The sequence below is a fragment of the Centrocercus urophasianus genome, unplaced genomic scaffold, assembly GCF_019232065.1.
Source record: "Centrocercus urophasianus isolate 14NV4802_14NV808 unplaced genomic scaffold, USGS_Curo_1.0 seq_42, whole genome shotgun sequence".
NCBI lineage: Eukaryota > Metazoa > Chordata > Aves > Galliformes > Phasianidae > Centrocercus > Centrocercus urophasianus.
In genome coordinates, this window is record NW_024885000.1 from 3,187,808 (window position 1) to 3,206,363 (window position 18,556).

Consider the following 18,556-nt stretch of genomic DNA (forward strand, 5'->3'; position numbering starts at 1 on the left):
TTTGGCTGTTTGGTTTTTTTTTTCCTTCAGTGGAGGAAACTGAAAGTTACAGCTGTGGGGCAGTGTGCTCCGTGCTAATGACTGTGCTAATGAGTTGATCAGACCTTCAGCTAACCTGTCTTGTTCACAGAGGCAGAGGATCCCACACGTTTTGAATGGAGACGGGGCTGCTGGTGCCAGCTTTGCAGTGCCAGACTCTCTTTGGGCCAGCTCAGCTACCTGCACCTCCTGCTGAAGATCTTTTGGTGAGTGGCTGCTTTCTTTATGCAGTGATAAAGGCAAAGTGGGAGTTGGAGTTGCAAAGCATGCCTTAACCAAAAGAAGCTACGGCAGGGGAGATTCAGGCTGGACATGAGGAAGTATTACTGTTTAGAAAGGGTGGTCAGGCACTGCAATGGATGCCCAGGGAGGTGGTGGAGTCACTGAGCCTGGGGGTGTTCAAGGAAAGGCTGGATGTTGTGTTGAGGGACATGGTTTAGTGGGAGCTGTTGGGAATGGGGGAACAGTTGGACTGGGAGATCTTTTAGGTCTTTTCCAACCTTGGTGATTCTATGATTCTAAGCACTGCTCTGAAAATAGCAGTTAGCTAGGTGCCACCCATCTGCAAAGCCACGCTCAGGTACTTATTTTTGTTAATTAGCTGCCAGCACTTGGCACGATGTCTTTCGAAACGAACTTTCTCAGTTTATTGTTCCATGCTCGTTTCCTCTACAGCAACGGAGAGAATGCTCTCATAGGGGGAGGAGCTTTAGTAATGACAGGTTTTTGGGTTTTGGTTTTTTTCCTACCGCTGGGTTTTGTAGTTCACCCCTTATTTTTCATCCCAGCTCTGTCGAGGAGAGTAACAGTGACATCCTGTGGCTCTAGAGAAGAATTACTGCTCTGGGTGCCAACGAGAAGGGCTCCTGAAGCACAGCCGTGTGTTAAGGGCAGGTCAGCAAGACTTCCCTTCAGAGAGGCTTTCTGCAGAAGGTAGTGATGGAAGGTAAGAGCTGCTGCTTGGAAAAACAGCAATTCTAAGGAAGGTTTAACAGCTGTTAGATTCAGTCTAAATGTGAGAGCAGAACTGTTGGAGGTAGCAGATTATCCTGGCCCCAGAGGGCTTCAGTTATCCGAGTCCAGTCATGCTGAGAATCTAGCAATCAATAAATCACCTTTAATTAAACACAGCTTTATATACACACGTACATATGTACATCCACATACAGCAGTTAAAGCAAAAAGTACATGTCCAATCACTCACTGAAGAAATAGATGCATGTAGCTTTACATTCTCCTGAAGCCAGTCCTTTCTTTATCGCTTGTAATAGGCCATGCATGGGGGTATAAGAGTACCTTACAGAAGGCACCTTTTATAATAAGTATTGCACAGATTAAGCAGCTGGAGTCTGGCTCCCAAATCTCTCTGTTTAAGCTTCAACTGGAAGCTAGAAATAAAACTGCCCTAAAAAACACTGCAACTGTAGCAGCTAAAATAACGACTTAAAGCAAAACAAACCATCACAACTCATAACTCATTCTTGACTCGTTAAAAAAACAAAAACAAAAACAAAAAAAGCTAAGGATTTTAATAATCAAGAGGCCCCAGCATGCTGAATAAGACACTGTCTTAGTGAATGGGTCTGGTACTGTGTATGATACAAGAATCAACTGTGCAAATATAGATAGATCCTGCTACCACTGTGCACTTGGTGGGTTCTACCAATGGCATAATTTTTTCTGGAAGTATTCCTGGTGATTGCATATACTCCCGTGTTGCACCAAGAAGGAATTAAAAGCCAGTATTGTGCTGTAGGTTTTTAAGGCTTCCTGTTCTTTACAGACCAGAAGAAAAACCTGTCGAGTTCAGTGACTTAAGCCAGGAGATGGTCAAAGTCCTACATCTGGAACAAACAGACCTTCTTTGTTCCCACCCTCCATTCTGGATTTGTGTGAAAGCTCATTTGCAGGTTGTTCAACATCATCCCTGCTCTATTCATAGCCTTTTGGGTGTAGGGTCATTCTGATGTTTGCAGTCTTTTTGGTCCATTGTGGCACGGGCAACTTGTGCTGAGCTTGCTGTGTTGTTCGAGGCTGTTTTCTTGATTCTGACTTACCCAATCTAGTGTGCTTTTGATTGTAGGAAACTTGTATGATTTAGTCATTAAGTGCAAAATCATCCTTAATAGTACTGCTTAATTGTGTGCTGTTTTATTGCTTTTCCAGGGCTTGGCTACTTCTTCAGCGCTGATACTGTCCGCTGTCATCCATTACTGCTGGCTTGTCAGGTGAGGCAGCATCCATATCTGCAAAATGGACATGAGGAAATTGCCAGCTCTATCATCCATCCCATCCCACTTGTTTTGCTTTGCTGATCGTGGAAGAAAGGCCTCAATTTCCAGTAGCCTGGGGAAGTTATTTGCCTGTCATGCAGCCCTCCTTTTGTAAAAGGTGCTTAAGGAAGGAATGTAGAGCATGTAGAGTGATAAACAGGTAAGAGAAATCTGGACATCTCCCTTTGGATAGCAGCTGTTCCCTGGCTAAAACCCAGGGAGCAACTGTCTGTGTGCAGTCTGTCCTAGCAGGGCTTGCTCCTGCTAGCTATGCAGTAGCACAGTGGTGCTAGCACAGCTAAGATCCTATTTGATTTGTGATATCCACAGATTGTTCCTTTTTTTTTCCTTGCTCCTCCAAAAGCAAAGAAAGCAAACCCTGAGCTGTGGCTGCCAAGGCTTTGTGGGCAAGTCAGAGCAGGAAGAGGGGACAGGAAGCAGCAGTAAAGTAAACATTTCCTTTCATTTTGCTGAAGTGCTGCACCCTGGTTGTGCGTTGATGCATAATGCCATTCTTCCTCTCATTATAAAGCAGGGCTGAGTGCTGGTGCTTTCTTACCTGTTGAGGGCTTGGGGTACATCCTGTGGAAAAACAAGAGGAAAGCATAGAAGGTAAAGGCCAAGCCTCCAAAGATCATCCCGCAGACTAGGAAACTGTAGCTGCCCTGATCGTGTATAATCTGCAATTGGAGAGAAAAGAAAAAGCAGCAGAGGTGTCATCACAGCATTTCAATACCTAATTGGCATTCGGTGAGAGCTTTACTTTTTGATAGCTCAAGCTCTTGGAGCAGCTGTCCAAAACCTGGACTAAGATTTCTAGTGAAGTTCAGGCAGGTTTTGGCACTCCTCATCTTCTCCCTTTGCCCACACTTACCGATCCCACCAGCAGCTGTAGTACCATCTCTCCAATTCCAGCTCCTGTCACTAACACAGTTGTGGCACAGCCTGAAAAGAAACAGCACAAGTGATAGTGACAGCCAGCAGGACCAGCCTGTAGCCACTTCAGATTGCAGAGAAATGCTCAGTGGAAGTTTCCATCCAATGGTGAGACTGACTCGTGGGAGTAAGAGAATGAAAACATTAATACAAAAAACATCTGTTCTGTCACTTGTCCCCATCAGCAGAAGTGCTGTTGCTTCTTACTGAAAAGATTTTCATTCTTCTGTATCACTGAGGTTGGCAGTGACCTCCTATAGGGGCTGGCCAAGGGATTTTCTGTTTGCTGATAACCTGGGTGATGCTTTCAGAACTGACATTCTTGTCTGAGAGCCCTGAAGCTGCAGGAAACTAAGAAGCAGTCTGGATCCCTGCCTGTGGAAGTTATTAGTGCAGCAAATCCGGGATTTGTGCAGTCAGCTTTTCCAACTACAAGCTCAAATGAAGATGGTATTCAAAAACAGACCTTTCTTCTAATCCTCCTAAGCATCCCTAAAGCAGGAGGGGGGACCTGCTGGCTGTCATTGTACCTGAGCTCTAGGCTTGAACACCTGCCTGCTTTCAGATTGTGCCAAGTGTGCCCACATCCCCACTCACCTTTGTACTGCAGGATGTCCTCAGTGTAAGCCAGCATGCTGGGGAAAGTGCTGCTGAGAAACAGACCCAGAGATGCTGTCCCCACAAACAAGAAGACAACGCTGGAGGAGAAGATCAGGAGCAGGAGGAAGGTTATCAGGACTCCAATCTGTAAGCAACAAGCACAGAGTCAGCAGGAGGGCAAATGCTGAATTAAAATGAATATTATGGAGGCAGCAGTCTGAATCGTTAACAAGTCTTACTCATCAGGCTGAAGAGTTCAGTTGCTCCATAACTTCTCACACCCCACCTCTCACAAGAAGAGTAAAGCCAAAGTGCCAAAGGCATTAAACCAAACCTGCCCTCACTTCAGTCGTGCTGCAGTATGCAATAATAGCAAGAACATCTCAGCTGTGCTGGTAACCGTGGCACAGGGAGGCAGCAGAGGGAGCTCTTCTATACCAACTTAAGGTATCTTAAATATTCAAGCCCTGGTGATGGGCATTTGCATATACACAGGAGCAATTTGGATTTGCTGTAATGATGGAATGACTGCCACGAGCTGCTCTGTCTGACTACATGCAGCAGTACCAACAAGCAAGCACTGCATGAAATGTGTGTTTTTGGCCTTGGGTGATGTTATTGCCTTTGAAAGGAAGTGAGGAGGCTTCCATTAAGAGTTGGAGGCTCCTCCCTTCTCTCTCCAAATATGAGCAGCTGCTAAAATGCCTTGTCCTCAGGTTTTAGAGAGCAGTCAAACAGCTCAGAAAGTGATAAAGCCTGTCGAGGTGAAGCTTATGCCACATACCTGATCTAGAGCTGATGGGGCTGAGCCTTCCCTGCTCCCATGTCACTACACTAGTGACTGCATTCTGAAACAGGAGGTTATTGTACTCATCTTAAAAATAAGGGCAAAGCACTTCACTGTAGCTGTTGGTATATAGATTTAGTTGACGAGGTGACCAGCAATAAGGTGCCAAGCAGGCTTCCTCATCTGTCAGCAACAGATATTAGCATAGGACTAATATCAGAAGGTCCCACTGTGCATTGTCACCACCCTGTTTTGTTTATTAACAGTAAAACCTGCCATCATAACTTCTGGTTTAAATAAATTGTAGATTAACTGCCATCTCTTCATGATGGGGAAGTGGGACCAGTTCCCTCCCTGCTGTCTGTCATATCCTTCTGTGCATCTCTCATATATCCTCTCAGGCTTCCATTTCCTTCCTTCAGGTGAATACATTTTATTAATTTAAGCAAGCAAATATAACATTGATTTGTTTGACAACCAGTAATGTCTAAGCAGAGAACTTTCAAGCTAGCTGCCTTCCTTTCCCCAAGGCTGACACAGACATTGATTTCCCTGTGGATGCCAGAGAAGATGATGTGAAAATAAATGAAGTTGGCAGATGGTTTACTAGTTGCTTTCAGAAACCTCAAGCTCAGAAAAGCAGTGCAACCACACTGCAGGTGTTAGCTACCTCCTGCATGACAGTTACATAGGGATGGTGGTGCAGCTCACCCCAATGGTGTGCTTGTCACAGTGCCTGCTGCAAAGCTACCCCAGGTATGGCATCAAAACAGGACAGCAAGCAGGAGGAAGGTAGGAACAGCCTTACCACATTGATGAAGACCATGGTCGCTGGCTTCATTCGGTAGGACACGGGGATGGAGATGAGCCTGCCCAGTGTGATGAATCCCCAGAAGAGGCTGGGCAGGTAACCAGCCACCTTGTGCACTACAGAGAGAGGCTCTTCCACGGCGTAGCTGTAAATGAAGCCCGAGTATTCACCCTGTGGGGAAGGCAGAGCAGCACATCACGGTGATGCGATGATCTCCAGGCCTTTGCAACGTTAACTTCAACCTGTCCTTCAATTCTGACAATACAGCATTGCAGGAGAGTCTGCCTACGGATTTGCTACTGGTCCTCAGTGAACCTTATTCCCAAGAGTTTGCAGCTGGAGTCAGAAGTAGAACACAGGACTGAGACACTCCTAAAAGGGCACCGCTGAGCAGCTGCACTAGGTAGGATGCGTGCTAAGCTCTTACCCTTAGAGATGCTCTCTTCCCCTAGGACTGTCTTGGAATTGCATACTCTGAGCCCATCTCACAGTGAGAACTCAGAGTAAATCATCCTTGAAGATGGAAGCCCTGGAGAGGTTCTGTCTCTGACAGCTGCTCGGTGTAACCCCACTCATCTTCCTGGATCCTGTTTAAGGCCTTAGTGAGACTCAGCAGTATTTTACCAGGAGTAGACTGAGACAAACCTGCTTGAAGGAGCAGCAGCCAAATGAGCCCTCCTCATCTGGAGGAGAACTATGAGCCCCCTGTGACTGCCCTGCTGGGGGATGTGCTGTCAGACCACTACAGAGAGACTGCATGCATGCTTTCCTCTTGGATACTGTGGACCCGTCAAGCAAAGAACCTCTGTTTCTTATGACATGAAGCTGTTTTTACACCCTGGCTAAAGCGAGAAGAGAATTCCACTGCCTGCAAGGACACCGTCACAACTCCAGCTCTACCCTGGCTAGGAGAGCAGCAGTAACCATCTAGCTGCAACAACACAGCGCCTAGCAGAAGGTACACAACCCTCCCAAGAAGCAGGGAACACATCAGCCAGAGCCATCAGCTTTTAATGAGCTACCTTGGGAACCCCACTGCTGCACAGACCATCAGGTCCAGCCCACTGCACACAGGGGACAAGTGGGTGTCTCTGGGCATGGGCTGTTGCTAGTGATGGGGAAGGAAGAAAGCCAGCTTTGCTCAGACAAGATCCTTCTATCGGCTGAACTCACCACAATCCCATCAGTCATGAAGAGAACAAGAGCCCCAGTGATGTGGACTGCGAAGTAGGTGTAAGAAGCCCCTCTGAAGTTTTTGCTTTGGCAGCAGCTAAATAAGTCATCATGACCTGGTGAAAAACAATGCAAAGCAAACTTAGCTGGAACGTCCCCCTGGGGCTGGGTAGTTGCCAGCCCACACTGGGGATTTGTTTTGTGCTCAGCTGCAGGACAGACATTCATAGGGACTGTGAACAACGTGCAGTGCTGCTAACCTCTGCCAGCACAATGTCTTTTATTTTTTATCTTTAAGCTACCTAAACCTTCACAAGGGATACAGCTATGCTCATAGGCTGACTGCCCACAGACTGGGATCCCAGCTCTCCAGGATATTTGCTCCTTAGCTCGCAAAAGCTGCTTTTGCTTCCCTTCCCATTTAGGAGCTCCAATTGCTGCTCCCGTTCTTAAAAGAAATAAACCCATTCAGCCACAGCACTCATCCTCAGAGCTCCTCACACATGGTACAAGCACACCAGAGTCCTGCCCAGGGCAGCTCACATTTCTCAGCTAAAAGGTGCTGAACCAAACAAGCCAACTCTGGGAAAGAGGGTGATAAACACACAGGCTGCTGTCACATCCTCTGACAACCACTGAGAACACCAGTCTGTCCAAACCAGCTGGGACTCAGCACCCTGCTGTGCCCAGCTGTCCCATCCTCAGGCTCACACCACGCTGGTGGCTGTTCCTGCACTGCCAACGAGGAAATTCTCACCACTTCTATAGGGAAATGAGGGATTTTGCCAGCACAGAAACATCTGTCACAGATCACAGTAGTCGGCCACGCAGCCATCCTGCTTCTCTAAGCGTTGCTCTCAAACGTGTGTAAGAAAAGGGTGGAGATGAGAAGAGCGTGGATTGTATGAAAAGGGGCAGCAGGGTTCAGGAAAGAAACACTTCATGTCTCAGCTTAGGGGAGTGCTGGTAGACGAACACAACCTTATTAGACACCAGAGAACCCACACCTTCAGGTGCATTCCTTGCAGCACCTCAGCACTCCAGCTGCCTCCACTTCCTTCCAGCATTCCCTAAAATTGTATTGTTGGGGTGAAGCTGCCACACCTGCAGCAGTGCTCTTCTCACAACTGAAGATGTGACTGCTTCAGAGATTCACTGTTCAGCTGGAGGATTCGCTTGGATAACGTTTCTCCTGGGCAGTACAGGACAGTGTGAAGTTGCCCACCAAGAGGGCTGTAGTCACCAGTTCAAACTATTGCTGGTGTTTAACTTTGTCCCAAACAAGTGCACTGTCCTTACACCTCTCAGATTCATACCAGTCAGCATTCTGCAGCAATCATTGCTTTCACATGGAGCAGACAGAGGAGCCAGCTCTAAACCTGACTGAAAACCAGAAGAAAATAGAGGGGCAGAACTTTCACTTGTGCCTACACGACCTGGTAGCGCGGGTTTAATTTCAGGGCAGCTCACAGGAGAGCAGCCTGGAATCCCTGCAGCCCCATCAGATCTGAGGTCAATTGGGCACCAAACCGATGGGATCATTCGGGCACTTTTGGATTACATTCACATTTATGTTTTGGAAAGTTTTCTCCTTAGACAATAGCAATTAAGCTCACTTGTTAACCACCATGGAGACAGTCAGAAAGAAGGCTCTTTCTCGCTCGGCTCACCCCCTGTTCCCCAGAACCATAAGCGAGGTGCCTGCAGCTCACCTCCTGCAGCGTGGGCTCTGTGCACAGAGGCAGACAGGTCATCCTTCTCCACGGGACGTGCTTCCATTGCCAGTTCATCTGCTGACAGCAGTGGGTGGCTGCTGCTGCTGAAGCACGGCACCATGCGCTCCTTGTAGAGCAGGAAGAACACGGCGATGGGCACCGGCAGCTGAGGAGGAGCAGAGAGGGGCAGGTAAGGGCAATGCAGAGCTCACACAAACTGCAGTTCCTCATTCCCAAGGGCCTTTCGGGAAGCCCAACCCATCCCTGCTAAGCACATCCCTCAGTGCCACATCTCTGCGTTCCTTGGACACCTCCAGGAGTCACCATCCAACTCCATCAATGCACGTCTGCCTCTACCCAAGGAATAATAACATAGGTTTTGCCCATGGAGAGCAAAGAGGTATAAACGAGAGTCCTTTGGCTGGAACTGTGAGGAACAAGCCAGCTGTTCCAAGACCTGCTTTGCCCATCTCCAGCCATTAGCAGGGGTTGCTCAGCATCTCATGAGATGAGCTCCTGGTTCCCAGGCCAACGGCTGCAGCCAGACAGCTGCAAGCAGCCCCTGAACCCAGCCTATGCTGCAGGACCTGGGATGCAAGCACCCTCTAATCCACAGCTGCATGACATCCACACCCCATGGTCAGCACTGCATGGGCTGTGCCAGCATTCAGTGTCCCCATGTAGGGACAAAACACAGGGCCAGTGAGCTCAGACCTGCCTTTGGGACACCCTGCATGCACCCCGACTTGGTGGTGCCTGCAAACCCAGAGGGACTGCTCTTTTTTAGGGGAATGAAAATAGAGGGAAGTAAATGAAAAGCTGGGTCTGCCCCTGAGCAGCCTCCTCCTCCCTGCAACTGAGCGGTGTTTACTCTGCAACAAATGGGGAGAAAGCCAGGAAATCCTAAGTGACAGCTCACTCTCCAGCCGCCCAGCTCTTGTTTTCTCCATGTCTGTGAGCAAGTGTGAGCTTGGGCTCCAATTTCCTGCTTTTTGTTGGCTTGTGGCATTATTTAAATGTATGGAGAATTCCCCCCACACCCGCCTCTCTTGCCTGAATTTCATTTATGAGGACTTCATTGTTCTGGGAACAATGGGAATAGGAACAGTGAGTTCGGTCCCATGGAAGAAAAATGCATTTGCTTGATAGTTCTAATCCTTCCGGAGGTCAGGACCAGATTTTATTCTTCTGAATTGCAAATTTTGCAAAATAAAGAAACGTCACAACAACAACAATAACAACAAAAAACGAACCAGAGGGACTGGCCATAGAGATAACAGCTCCAGGCACTTCAGGAGCACTCAGTACCTGCATGGAGGGGATCCTCAGTTCCCAATGGAACTGTGCACGCATCCCATCTGCAAAGCAAGCTGCTCCCTTTCCCTATATCCAGATGATATCTCAAAGCTGGCGGTGCCTTGAGTGCACGAGAGCCCAGACCCTACGGGACGTAGGTTGGTCACCGATGGCTCTCTGCTCTGGCTCCCTCTGGCAGGAGATTCCCAAAAGCTGTGACTCCATGGCACAGCCTGACCATAAACCCAGGCTGTGCACAGGGACAGGATGTCCTGGGAAGCACTTTGCTCATTACACGGGCAGGTGGAGAAGAGCAAACAGAGCTGAGTGCCAACACGCTGCCTGGGCACACATCACTGGGACGGCCCACACTGCAGGCACAGCTGCCCCATCCCAGCCCTTCCACTGCCAGCAAGTGCTCCAGCTCCATGCACTGAGCCAAAGGGGACATCGCCTCCACCCCTTGCAGGTCTTAACCATCAGAAGCTCCATGATTTGTTGTGCAGCTCAGTGTGGGCGCACCTCCAGCATCCCAGTTTCTCATTTCAGATCCCCAGCGTCGCTCCCTGTGATGCTCCCAGCACCCATCCCAGCACAGCGCTCCCCCAGGACAGACAACCATCCGGACAAGCACGGCCCTACAGAGGAACGTTGCCCCAATTTCCAGCCCCTTTGGATGAGGACATTTCCGTTCTGTGGGAAACTGAATTTTAAAGTGTAGTTTTTGTTCCAAATCTGGATGAAAAGCCCCAAATTTTCCTCCCAGCCAAATTTTTTTCATTCCGAGAGTCGTCCAAGCGCTTCATCTGATAACTACAGCAAAAACATTTTGCTTCAATAGCACCACAGCGGAGTCAGCTTCACACTCTGCACCGATGCCAAAGTCAAATTGAGACATTTCGACTTGAAACAAAGCAAGGAATGGAAATGAATCATTGCAGCCATCAGGATACACACAACACTGTGAAAACGGGTGTGGAGCTGTGGTTTGGCCATTCAAAAAATAACAACAACACAGTTGCTGGTCCTGGTTTCCATTCCTACAGCTCGCTCATCCCAGCCACTTCCCTGGGGTGTCAGCACTGAATGCTGTGTCCTCTCCATGCTGCACACGCTCACATTCAAAATAGATATTAAATGCTCAAGAACTCAATTATCTTGCTCAAGATACTGGCAAAGTAGGCAATGCCCTGGTGTAATTAAAAGCACATTTCCCACGGCACGCACAGTGTCAGAGGTAACTAAAAGTGCTGCTGGGCAGGGAGCATCCTTCCGTGCATTGCACAGAGTCACTGCCCAGCAGTTCTGCTGTCTGTTTCTCTCTCATCAGCAGCTGCTACGCACACAGCCCTGCTGGGCGCTTTGGTTCGGTTTCTCATCTGTCCTCACACCTCCTTTCTCACTGCCAGTGACGCCCCAAACGCCCAGATCCCATCCACTTACATTGATGAGGGCCATGATCCAGAAGGCGTAGGAGACGCGTGTGACCACCATGCCCTTCATGGGCAGGTCGTAGTGGGACAGGTTGCCCGGGTGGTGCGGCACCAGGGACTTGCGGATGTGGGGCAGGTTGGTGGAAGCGTTGGCCGTGCCATTGGACAGGATGCAGTTGGTGTCAGAGAGGAAGGGGTCGGCTATCAGGGGGCTCAGCAAGGCTCCGAAGCCCACGAAGAAATGCAGAGCCTGTGGGATGAGGCAGGGATGGGGTGATGGAGGAAGAGGAGGAAGCGCAGCTGGGGGGTCAGGGGCTGTGTGCTCACCTGCAGGAAGATGGCAGAGTCCTTCTGGTAGATCTTCACCAGCTGCATGTTGGAGATGGTGTCGATGCAGCCCATGGCCAGGCCTGCCACGGCCATGACCACAGCCAGCACCACCACATTGTGGCACAGTGGGATGATGGCAAAGACCAGGGAGATGGCCAGGGATGAGGCGAAGAGCGCTAACAGCGACTGAGCCAACCTGGGGCAGGAAGGGGAAAGAAAAAAAGAGTTATCTCCGTGAGAGCCACATCTGCACCACAGCACTACGTTGTGTTCTCAGCCCTAGGCCAGCCGGTGGCACAGCTATCAGCAGGATGTGTCCGTGGGCTGTGTCTCGTGCTGTCTCTGCTCCAGCACGTGCTCTTCTGATGCTGCAATTGGGATGCTGAGCCACTTGCTGCCTTCTGTGCATCCTCATACAGCCACCACCACCCCACAGCACGGCCATCTCCTGCCTCAAAGACGTGTCCCCTTTCAGCCAGCTTTCGAGGAGAAGAGGAATCTTCTCTAGAAACCCATTCTGCACATTCCAGGGCAGAAGAGGGAGGAGGACCTCCCTTTGTTACCTGCGTGGATCTGCATTCTCCCTCCATGCCCTTGCGCTGTGCTCTGCACGGGCAGCATCTGCATCCTGCAGAACAGAGCCCAGGTTGGCACCGCACAGCGCCTGAGCTGCCAAGTGGGAAGGCAGGAAGGAAGGAAGGAAACGGGGAGCAGACAGCCGAGAGCTGGAATCACTGAGGCCAGCAGAAAGATGGGACTTCAGAGTCACAGCAGTGAGTAAATAGCGGAGGCACCTCCCAGCCTGCGAGGAGCCCGGGGCAATGACCAACAGCTCAGAGAAATGAGGTGTAATTAGCAGCTGGGGGAACGCATGGGCATAGGACCAGCAAGCGGAGCACCCAAAGAGGCAGAAGTGATGGGCAGCAGGGCGGCTCAGCCCCAGGCACACCACTGTGCTTGTGCACAGCCCTCCTTCATCCCAAACCCACAGCAACGTGACCTCCCACATCCTGCCTGTGGCTTGAGCTGTGCTCCAGCAGCACGGGGAGGAACAGCACAAGGACGGCTGCCCCTTATCAGGCGGTGACACGAGGTGCTCATAGCCTCCATCCTGCAGGAGCCCATGGTTTGCAGAGCCTTAAATGCTGACCTCCCTCTGACGGCACCCAGTGATCCCACATGTGGTTTTGCAGCGAGGGAGTGAGATGCATGCGGGGAAAGCAGTGAACACATGGGAGGGAAGCAGCCTTGAGCCTGCAGGGAGGCTGGGAGTGATGGAGCAACATGCACTGAGACATCCCTGAGACACCTCTTCTCTCCTGCAGGCCCAGTACTGCCAGTGCCACACTCATTACTGGAGTTAAATATTAATTGCAAATAATGGGATGTCCTTATGAAGCACTGAATGGCTCATTTTGGTGTTCCCAAAGTGCAGAAACTGCCTGCAGCCGTAAGACATTCATCACACACTCACACCCCGAGACAGTGGTACACAGCCTGGGGGCACTCAGCCTTTGGGGGTACTGAGGGGTCATCCCTTCCCCCAACACAGCACCCAGATGCTCTCGAGGGCGCTGCTCAGCCCCTCACAGCAGCTGGGGGTGTTTGCAGAGACAAACCCTTGGGATGCATCCTCAAAGGAGACACCTCAGGACTTCAGAGTGGCTCTGAACCCCACGTCCCGATGGTGTGAAACTGATGTGCCCCTCCAAAGGGCACCCAGATGCAGTGTTGTGTTGCAGCACCCACCACCTCCCCAGCCCTGTGTCCCCAGCAGAGCTCCCTGCTTGCAGCCACCTCCTGTCCCAGGCACTCAGGTGTGAAAGGAGGCCAGTAGCATCACAAAAGCTCCTTTGATTTTCAGCAGGAATCGTGAAAATGATCCCTTCTGCTTTTTTTGGTCCCTGGAGCACTCAGCACACCTGGCTGCATCACAACCCAAGAAGGAATCCACATCTGACACCCAGAGGTCCAGGCCGACTTCCATAAGACGCAGGGCTGTGCTGTGTCAATGGCAGCAAACTCGCCCTCTCCCCCCCACGCACAGTAACATAACCCCCAGCTCACTGCTCCTGTAGCACCATCCGACATGAAGGATGGTTTTCCAGACCTCAGGAAGCATATTCTACATCCCTCAAGTCAAGAAGACGAATGACCATCAGGTTAATTCCACTCTGTGAAAGCAATAATTAAAAACCCAGAGCCCTAAGAGGATGAGGGGAGGGCTGGGGGGCTGCCATCTCACACCTCTCCTGCTCCAGCTGTGCTGTGCCTTTGGGCAGAGCCTGTGCAGGGCTCCGGCACAGGGCAGCTCCCCACCCCCCAAAACCCTCTGCTCTCCTATTAACGCCAATAGGATGAGCTCAGGCTGTTCTGACACCAAGAGCAAAATCAAAAATGCAGGAGGACACAAAAATGCAGCTTCGGGATGGGGAAAAAGCAAACTGAGGGCACAAGCACGTGGTCACCGCAGTGCTTCTGTCACAAGTGCACATGGCACAGCAGCAAGGAGGGAGCACAGCTTCACAAGGCAAGCACAACATCCAGCCAAATGGAAAAGTGAGGAACGCAAGAGGGGATGCAGGTGCATGGAGCCCACACCTGGATTTTGCACTGCTTCAGGATGGGCTCAGCTCCCACTGCAAATCCCAAGTCCAGGAGGTGTTTCGAGCCCCAGACCCCATCCCCACTCACGCAAGGGAGTGATTTCACAGCACCACATGAAAAGTTGAATTCTGAGCCAAGAGCTGCAACTACAGCTCAGCAAAACCCCAAGCACGAGTTTGCAGAGAGCAGAGCACGTTGTGAGCACTGCAGCAGCAGGGGCTGCTCCGCCATCCCACCAGCAAAGCAGCTGCTGGGCACCGAGCACTGCAAGCACCAGCTGTGTTTTTTTTTTGCTGAGAAAATTTCTTCTTTAAAAGCTAGCAGGAATTTTAGAGTTCATCCTGGCAACCAAAACGGACACTGAGTTGCAGAGGGATTTGGGCCATCGTTATGCTCTGAACTCGCAGTGCTCCAGGACTTCAGCCCCACGTTCAGCAGCTTCTCCGGGGTGAGGAGCGCTGGCACAGCTCACAAAGTGGGACAACATCTGTCGGTGCCCCAGTGCCACCTTCACCAACCAACACTTCCCACTCAGTTCCCTTCTCAATTCATGAGACAAGAGTTTAACTGAAGCGTTTCCAAGCGGGTGCCTTACAGAAGTGAAGCACTTATGCAAGATTCCTTTAGGTGCCTGTTAAATATATACATGTGTGACGTATGGAGATGCACATGGAGGTGCATTACGCCACTGCCCAAACAATTACCAACAATGTAAATAATCAGCTGATTCGCCCTACAGCACGGCTGTCCATCACACCTCAAACGCAGGTGGCGACCCTTAGGGCTGAGCCTTGGGCATTATTTGCTTTAAAGACACTTCGGAGGGTGGGATCGGGGTGGGCTGCCCCAGCGACCCCTGCAGGTTCCCGGGTATCACCTCCCGACCCCGGGGTTCTCAGACCTGGTCAACGCAACGCCCTCGATCCGCGATTTGGAAAACATCCTCTAGGAAGTTCTCACTTCAGCTTCGCCGTCCCCGTCCCGAGCTGCGGGGTTCGCGTCTTTCCGTGCGGGTGGGAGCGGAGCCGCCCCGCAGCCCCATCCCTCCGTCCCGCATCTCCGCGCCCATCTCAGCCCCCACGGACCCGAAGGGGCAGCGCTGTTCCTCCACCCCCCAGAGCAGAGCGGCCCTTACGTCCTCTTGAAGACCCCTCCGAGGCAGCTGCCGAGCAGGAGGCAGAACTGCTGCGAGAAGAACACCCAGGTGATCTGCGAGAGCGAGCTCTGCGTCTGGCAACGGAGGTCCAGCAGCGTGGGCCCCAGAAAGGCGATGCAGAGGCCGAAGCTAAAGAAGACGCTCCAGTAGGTGAGGGTGGGCTGCAGGTTCCTCCGGAACCGAGCCGATACCCGCTCGTCCCACCACATCCTGGGCGGCGGCGCGGGGCGGCCCGCGGAGATGCGGCTCCCGCACCGCCCGGCCCCGCTCCCAGCCCGGCCCCGCCGCCGCCCCGCTCCCCGCTCCTCCTCTCCGGGCTGTGGCTCCGAAGCCCGCCGGCCGCTGACTCCGCCTCCGGGACCGGGGACCGCCGCCGCCTCCCGGGGCCGGGCGGAGCCTTCCTCCGGCGGGCGGTGCGGTACGGAACCCACGAAGCCCACCCGGAGCCCCCCGAGACTTCAGCGCATCCCCGTGGGGGGAAAGAACCGTCCGAACCGCCACCTCCAGCATCACCTCGAGGTGGGGTGGAGCAGCATCTCATCCAGAAAGAGGAGGGCAGCTCCCACTGCTCGCTCCGAGCTTCACTGCTCAGACTGCATCCATCACAACAGAAAGCAAAGCAGCAGCTGAACCCCTCGCTCTGCTTCCTGAGCGCCTTAAATAAAGACAACCGCTCCAGACAAATGCGATTAAAAGTGCCTGCGCCCCTCCCGTGGATAAGAACGGTGAGATGGGCTGTGGGAGTGTGTGCATTTTGGAGCTGAAGCGGCTGATGCTTACGCAAAAGGTCTCCTCTAGAGGCTGAGATTATAAATATTTCACCTACTTTAGGGAAGGACTGCAATTTTTAGATTGCTCTTTCCAGGCAAAGCAGAATTGCTGGAACTGAGCTGTGGGTAGAGCTGCTCCAGTGCCAGAACCCCACAGCTGTTACCACCCTGTGACCCACATTTCAGGAATGTTGCTCTGGGTCACAGGTGCTCATTTCCACCTGGACATAGCTTAATGTTTAGCTAATCCAAATTGCATCCTAGTCCCAGTTCTGCCACCTGCATGGCATCTGCAGGTGACCTCCCAGGGTAAGGAGGGCAGCCACTGAGCGTGGGCAGCACCACGGAGCAGGTGGGGGATGGAGCCCTGATTTCATCCGTGGGTGCCCAGCAGCAACCAAGCAGCCACAGAGCAGCTCAGCTGCCAGAGGTGGAGAAATGCTGTTAAGTGGTTCACCAGTGGGAAAACTGAAGGCTCACTGGGCATGGGGCTGGAGGGGTCTATGTGGAACTGCTCAGTATGGAATAAGATATTTGAAGTATCCCCTCAAGTTCAGTAGGAGGGCTTGGGAGCATTCTGGTTTTACAGCACCTGAAATGACCACATCCCTCCTGCTGGCAGCAACCACTCTGATTTGGAGAGCTCTGTTTTCTTGCTTCCAGGTGGCAAGCAAGAAGGTGAGCCTGTTATGGATGGTCAGACCCAGCATCTTCAGCAAAGATCGATTCCGGTGTACCAGATGGGCAGGAGACCCATGGTCTGCTCCTGCCTTCATTGCTGGCTCACCGTAACCCAACAGCATCAGCTCTTTGGGCTTTGTGTTGTGACAGAGCTCAGCAGTTCCCACACCTGGGCAAAGCCATTGCACCCCAACCCCATTGCACCCCAACCCCATGGCAGCACAACCCCATGGCAGCCCCCAGCCCTGCTTTGCACAGCAATGCCATACAGGCCGGTTCCAGGAATATCAACCCATTCCATCAGGGCTGACACAAACCATGCAAGATCTGCTTGCAAATAAAAAATGCAGCGTGGGTGGGTTTGTCAGCACAAGAACGCACAGATCCTTCCACAGATCCACAGAGGGAGCTCATAAAAATGCAAGCTGTGGGGCTCTGAGTGTGTGCGACCAGAATTAGCTTTGTGAAGAGGCATTTTGGGCTGTTTTCCAAACTGAAGCCAATGTTGTGCTTGCAATGAATTAAACACCCTCCTCTCTGCAAAGTGCAGAGTGAATGAGTGAACTGCTGAGCAGCAGCGTCTCCAAGCTGGTGCTGCTCAAAGGGATGGGAGCAGGGTTTGAGGAATGCTTTTTGCTTCCTGTGTGCTCACACATTCTTCCCCATTTTTCTCATCAAATCACCTGGTTCTGTTTGGCCAGTGGAGTAATTGCTTCTTTGCTTTGGTCTGCTCTGCTTTGGTGTGATTGCTCCCTAAGGAAGGTTTTGCTCGTGTTAGCTGTTGTATTGGTGTTACTTCTATTCTACACCCTGGAAGTGTTTAAGGACAGGTTGGACGGGGCCCTGGTATTAAATGTGGAGGTTGATGGCCCTGCCTGTGGCAGGAGGGCTGGAGATTCATGATCCTTGGGTCCCTTCCAACCCATTCTGTGATTCTATTAGGATGCTCTGGGATGAAGCATTGCAGGGACAACACGAGGAGGTGCTCAGCCCATGCACAGCACAGCCAGCAGTGCCAGCACAGTGCAAGGCAGAGCAGCTGGCACTGCTGTGAGGTCAGGCACACTGCAGAGCTCTTGGTGCAGTGCAGACACGTGTCGGGGAGGAGGAAGCGCTCCGTGTTTTCCTACCAACTGAAATCACCCCACACACCCAGTCCAGTCGGGCTGGGATCAGCAGGGCTTCCTCCTGCACTGTGCCAACGCAGTACAGAGCCCTTCTGGGTCACACCTGGGAACGTTGAGAGCCCCAAAAGAGCCGTGAGCCGTGGTGCAGCCGGAGAGGGGCTCACACACGGCTGCAGGGCACGAGGATGCCCTATGGGATGAGCTGGTGCCATCCGGGTGCATCCGGCTGTGGCGTGCCTATGGGTGGAGGATGTGGCTGAGGCTGCTTGGCTGCATTCCCCAGTGCTATGGGATGAGGGAGGAGCAAACCCTGTGCTGCCCGGCCCCACTGTGACTCAGGCAGATGGGTGCTGCTGTAGGGGCAGCCCAGGGACCGCAGCCCCAAAGTTCCCCCATTTCAGGCCCTTCCCACATCTCCCCAGTGGCTGTAGGGCCACTGATACCTACAGGGGATTGCCACGCTGAATAGCCCCAATCCCAGGGACTTTCAGGTGCCAAAGCACTGGGGAACAGCACTCCCTCATCCATGCCCTGGCATTGCCCTTGAGTCACTTTGCAGCCTTGGGCCGGGCACAGTTGAGCTCTTTTATCAGCCTGATTAACTTATGGCAATATTTGTTCAGGGCTTTAGGATCCACGTAAGGGACTGCAGGAACACGTTCCCATTGTGCTCCAGCTCCTCCGGCGCTGGGTTTTGGCCTTCTTAAAGGTCACAGGGAAGGAAACTCACTCTGGGTCAACACAGAGCCTTCTCCTCCCAAACAGAAGAGAGCAAAATCACATCGCATCCAAACACCCCACAGGCAACACAGCTCATTGCCC

The 18,556-nt window shown here is 51.9% G+C and overlaps 1 protein-coding gene and 1 long non-coding RNA gene across 3 annotated transcripts; one reads left to right on the top strand and one right to left on the bottom strand.

Moving 5' to 3' along the window:
- The first annotated feature begins 4 nt into the window (after positions 1 to 4).
- On the top strand, positions 5 to 10,783 carry LOC122168318. 2 transcript variants are annotated; one of them, XR_006171233.1, is made up of 4 exons: positions 5 to 245; positions 828 to 985; positions 2,206 to 2,760; positions 2,848 to 10,783. It is a non-coding gene; the product is annotated as an uncharacterized LOC122168318 (long non-coding RNA). The 2 variants fall into 2 exon arrangements; XR_006171232.1 differs by having other exon boundaries at positions 15 to 245; positions 2,206 to 10,783.
- On the bottom strand, positions 1,137 to 15,401 carry MFSD4A (major facilitator superfamily domain containing 4A). Its single transcript, XM_042833510.1, has 10 exons — positions 15,136 to 15,401; positions 11,391 to 11,589; positions 11,074 to 11,313; positions 8,332 to 8,500; positions 6,620 to 6,735; positions 5,444 to 5,617; positions 3,846 to 3,993; positions 3,187 to 3,257; positions 2,872 to 2,992; positions 1,137 to 2,285 (listed from the first exon to the last, which is right to left on the bottom strand). Exons 1-10 carry the CDS (start codon positions 15,363 to 15,365, stop codon positions 2,221 to 2,223), a joined length of 1,533 nt encoding a protein of 510 aa, XP_042689444.1. The 5' UTR covers positions 15,366 to 15,401; the 3' UTR covers positions 1,137 to 2,220.
- Positions 15,402 to 18,556: the final 3,155 nt, after the last annotated feature.

Excerpts from the sequence above, each read along its gene's own strand:
- MFSD4A (XM_042833510.1), bottom strand. The coding sequence starts at position 15,365 with ATGTGGTGGGACGAGCGGGTATCGGCTCGGTTCCGGAGGAACCTGCAG. Across the intron at positions 11,314-11,390 it reads ACTCTGCCATCTTCCTGCAG|GCTCTGCATTTCTTCGTGGG; the intron begins GTGAGCACACAG and ends CTCATCCCACAG. Across the intron at positions 6,736-8,331 it reads CAGAGCCCACGCTGCAGGAG|GTCATGATGACTTATTTAGC; the intron begins GTGAGCTGCAGG and ends GTTTTTCACCAG.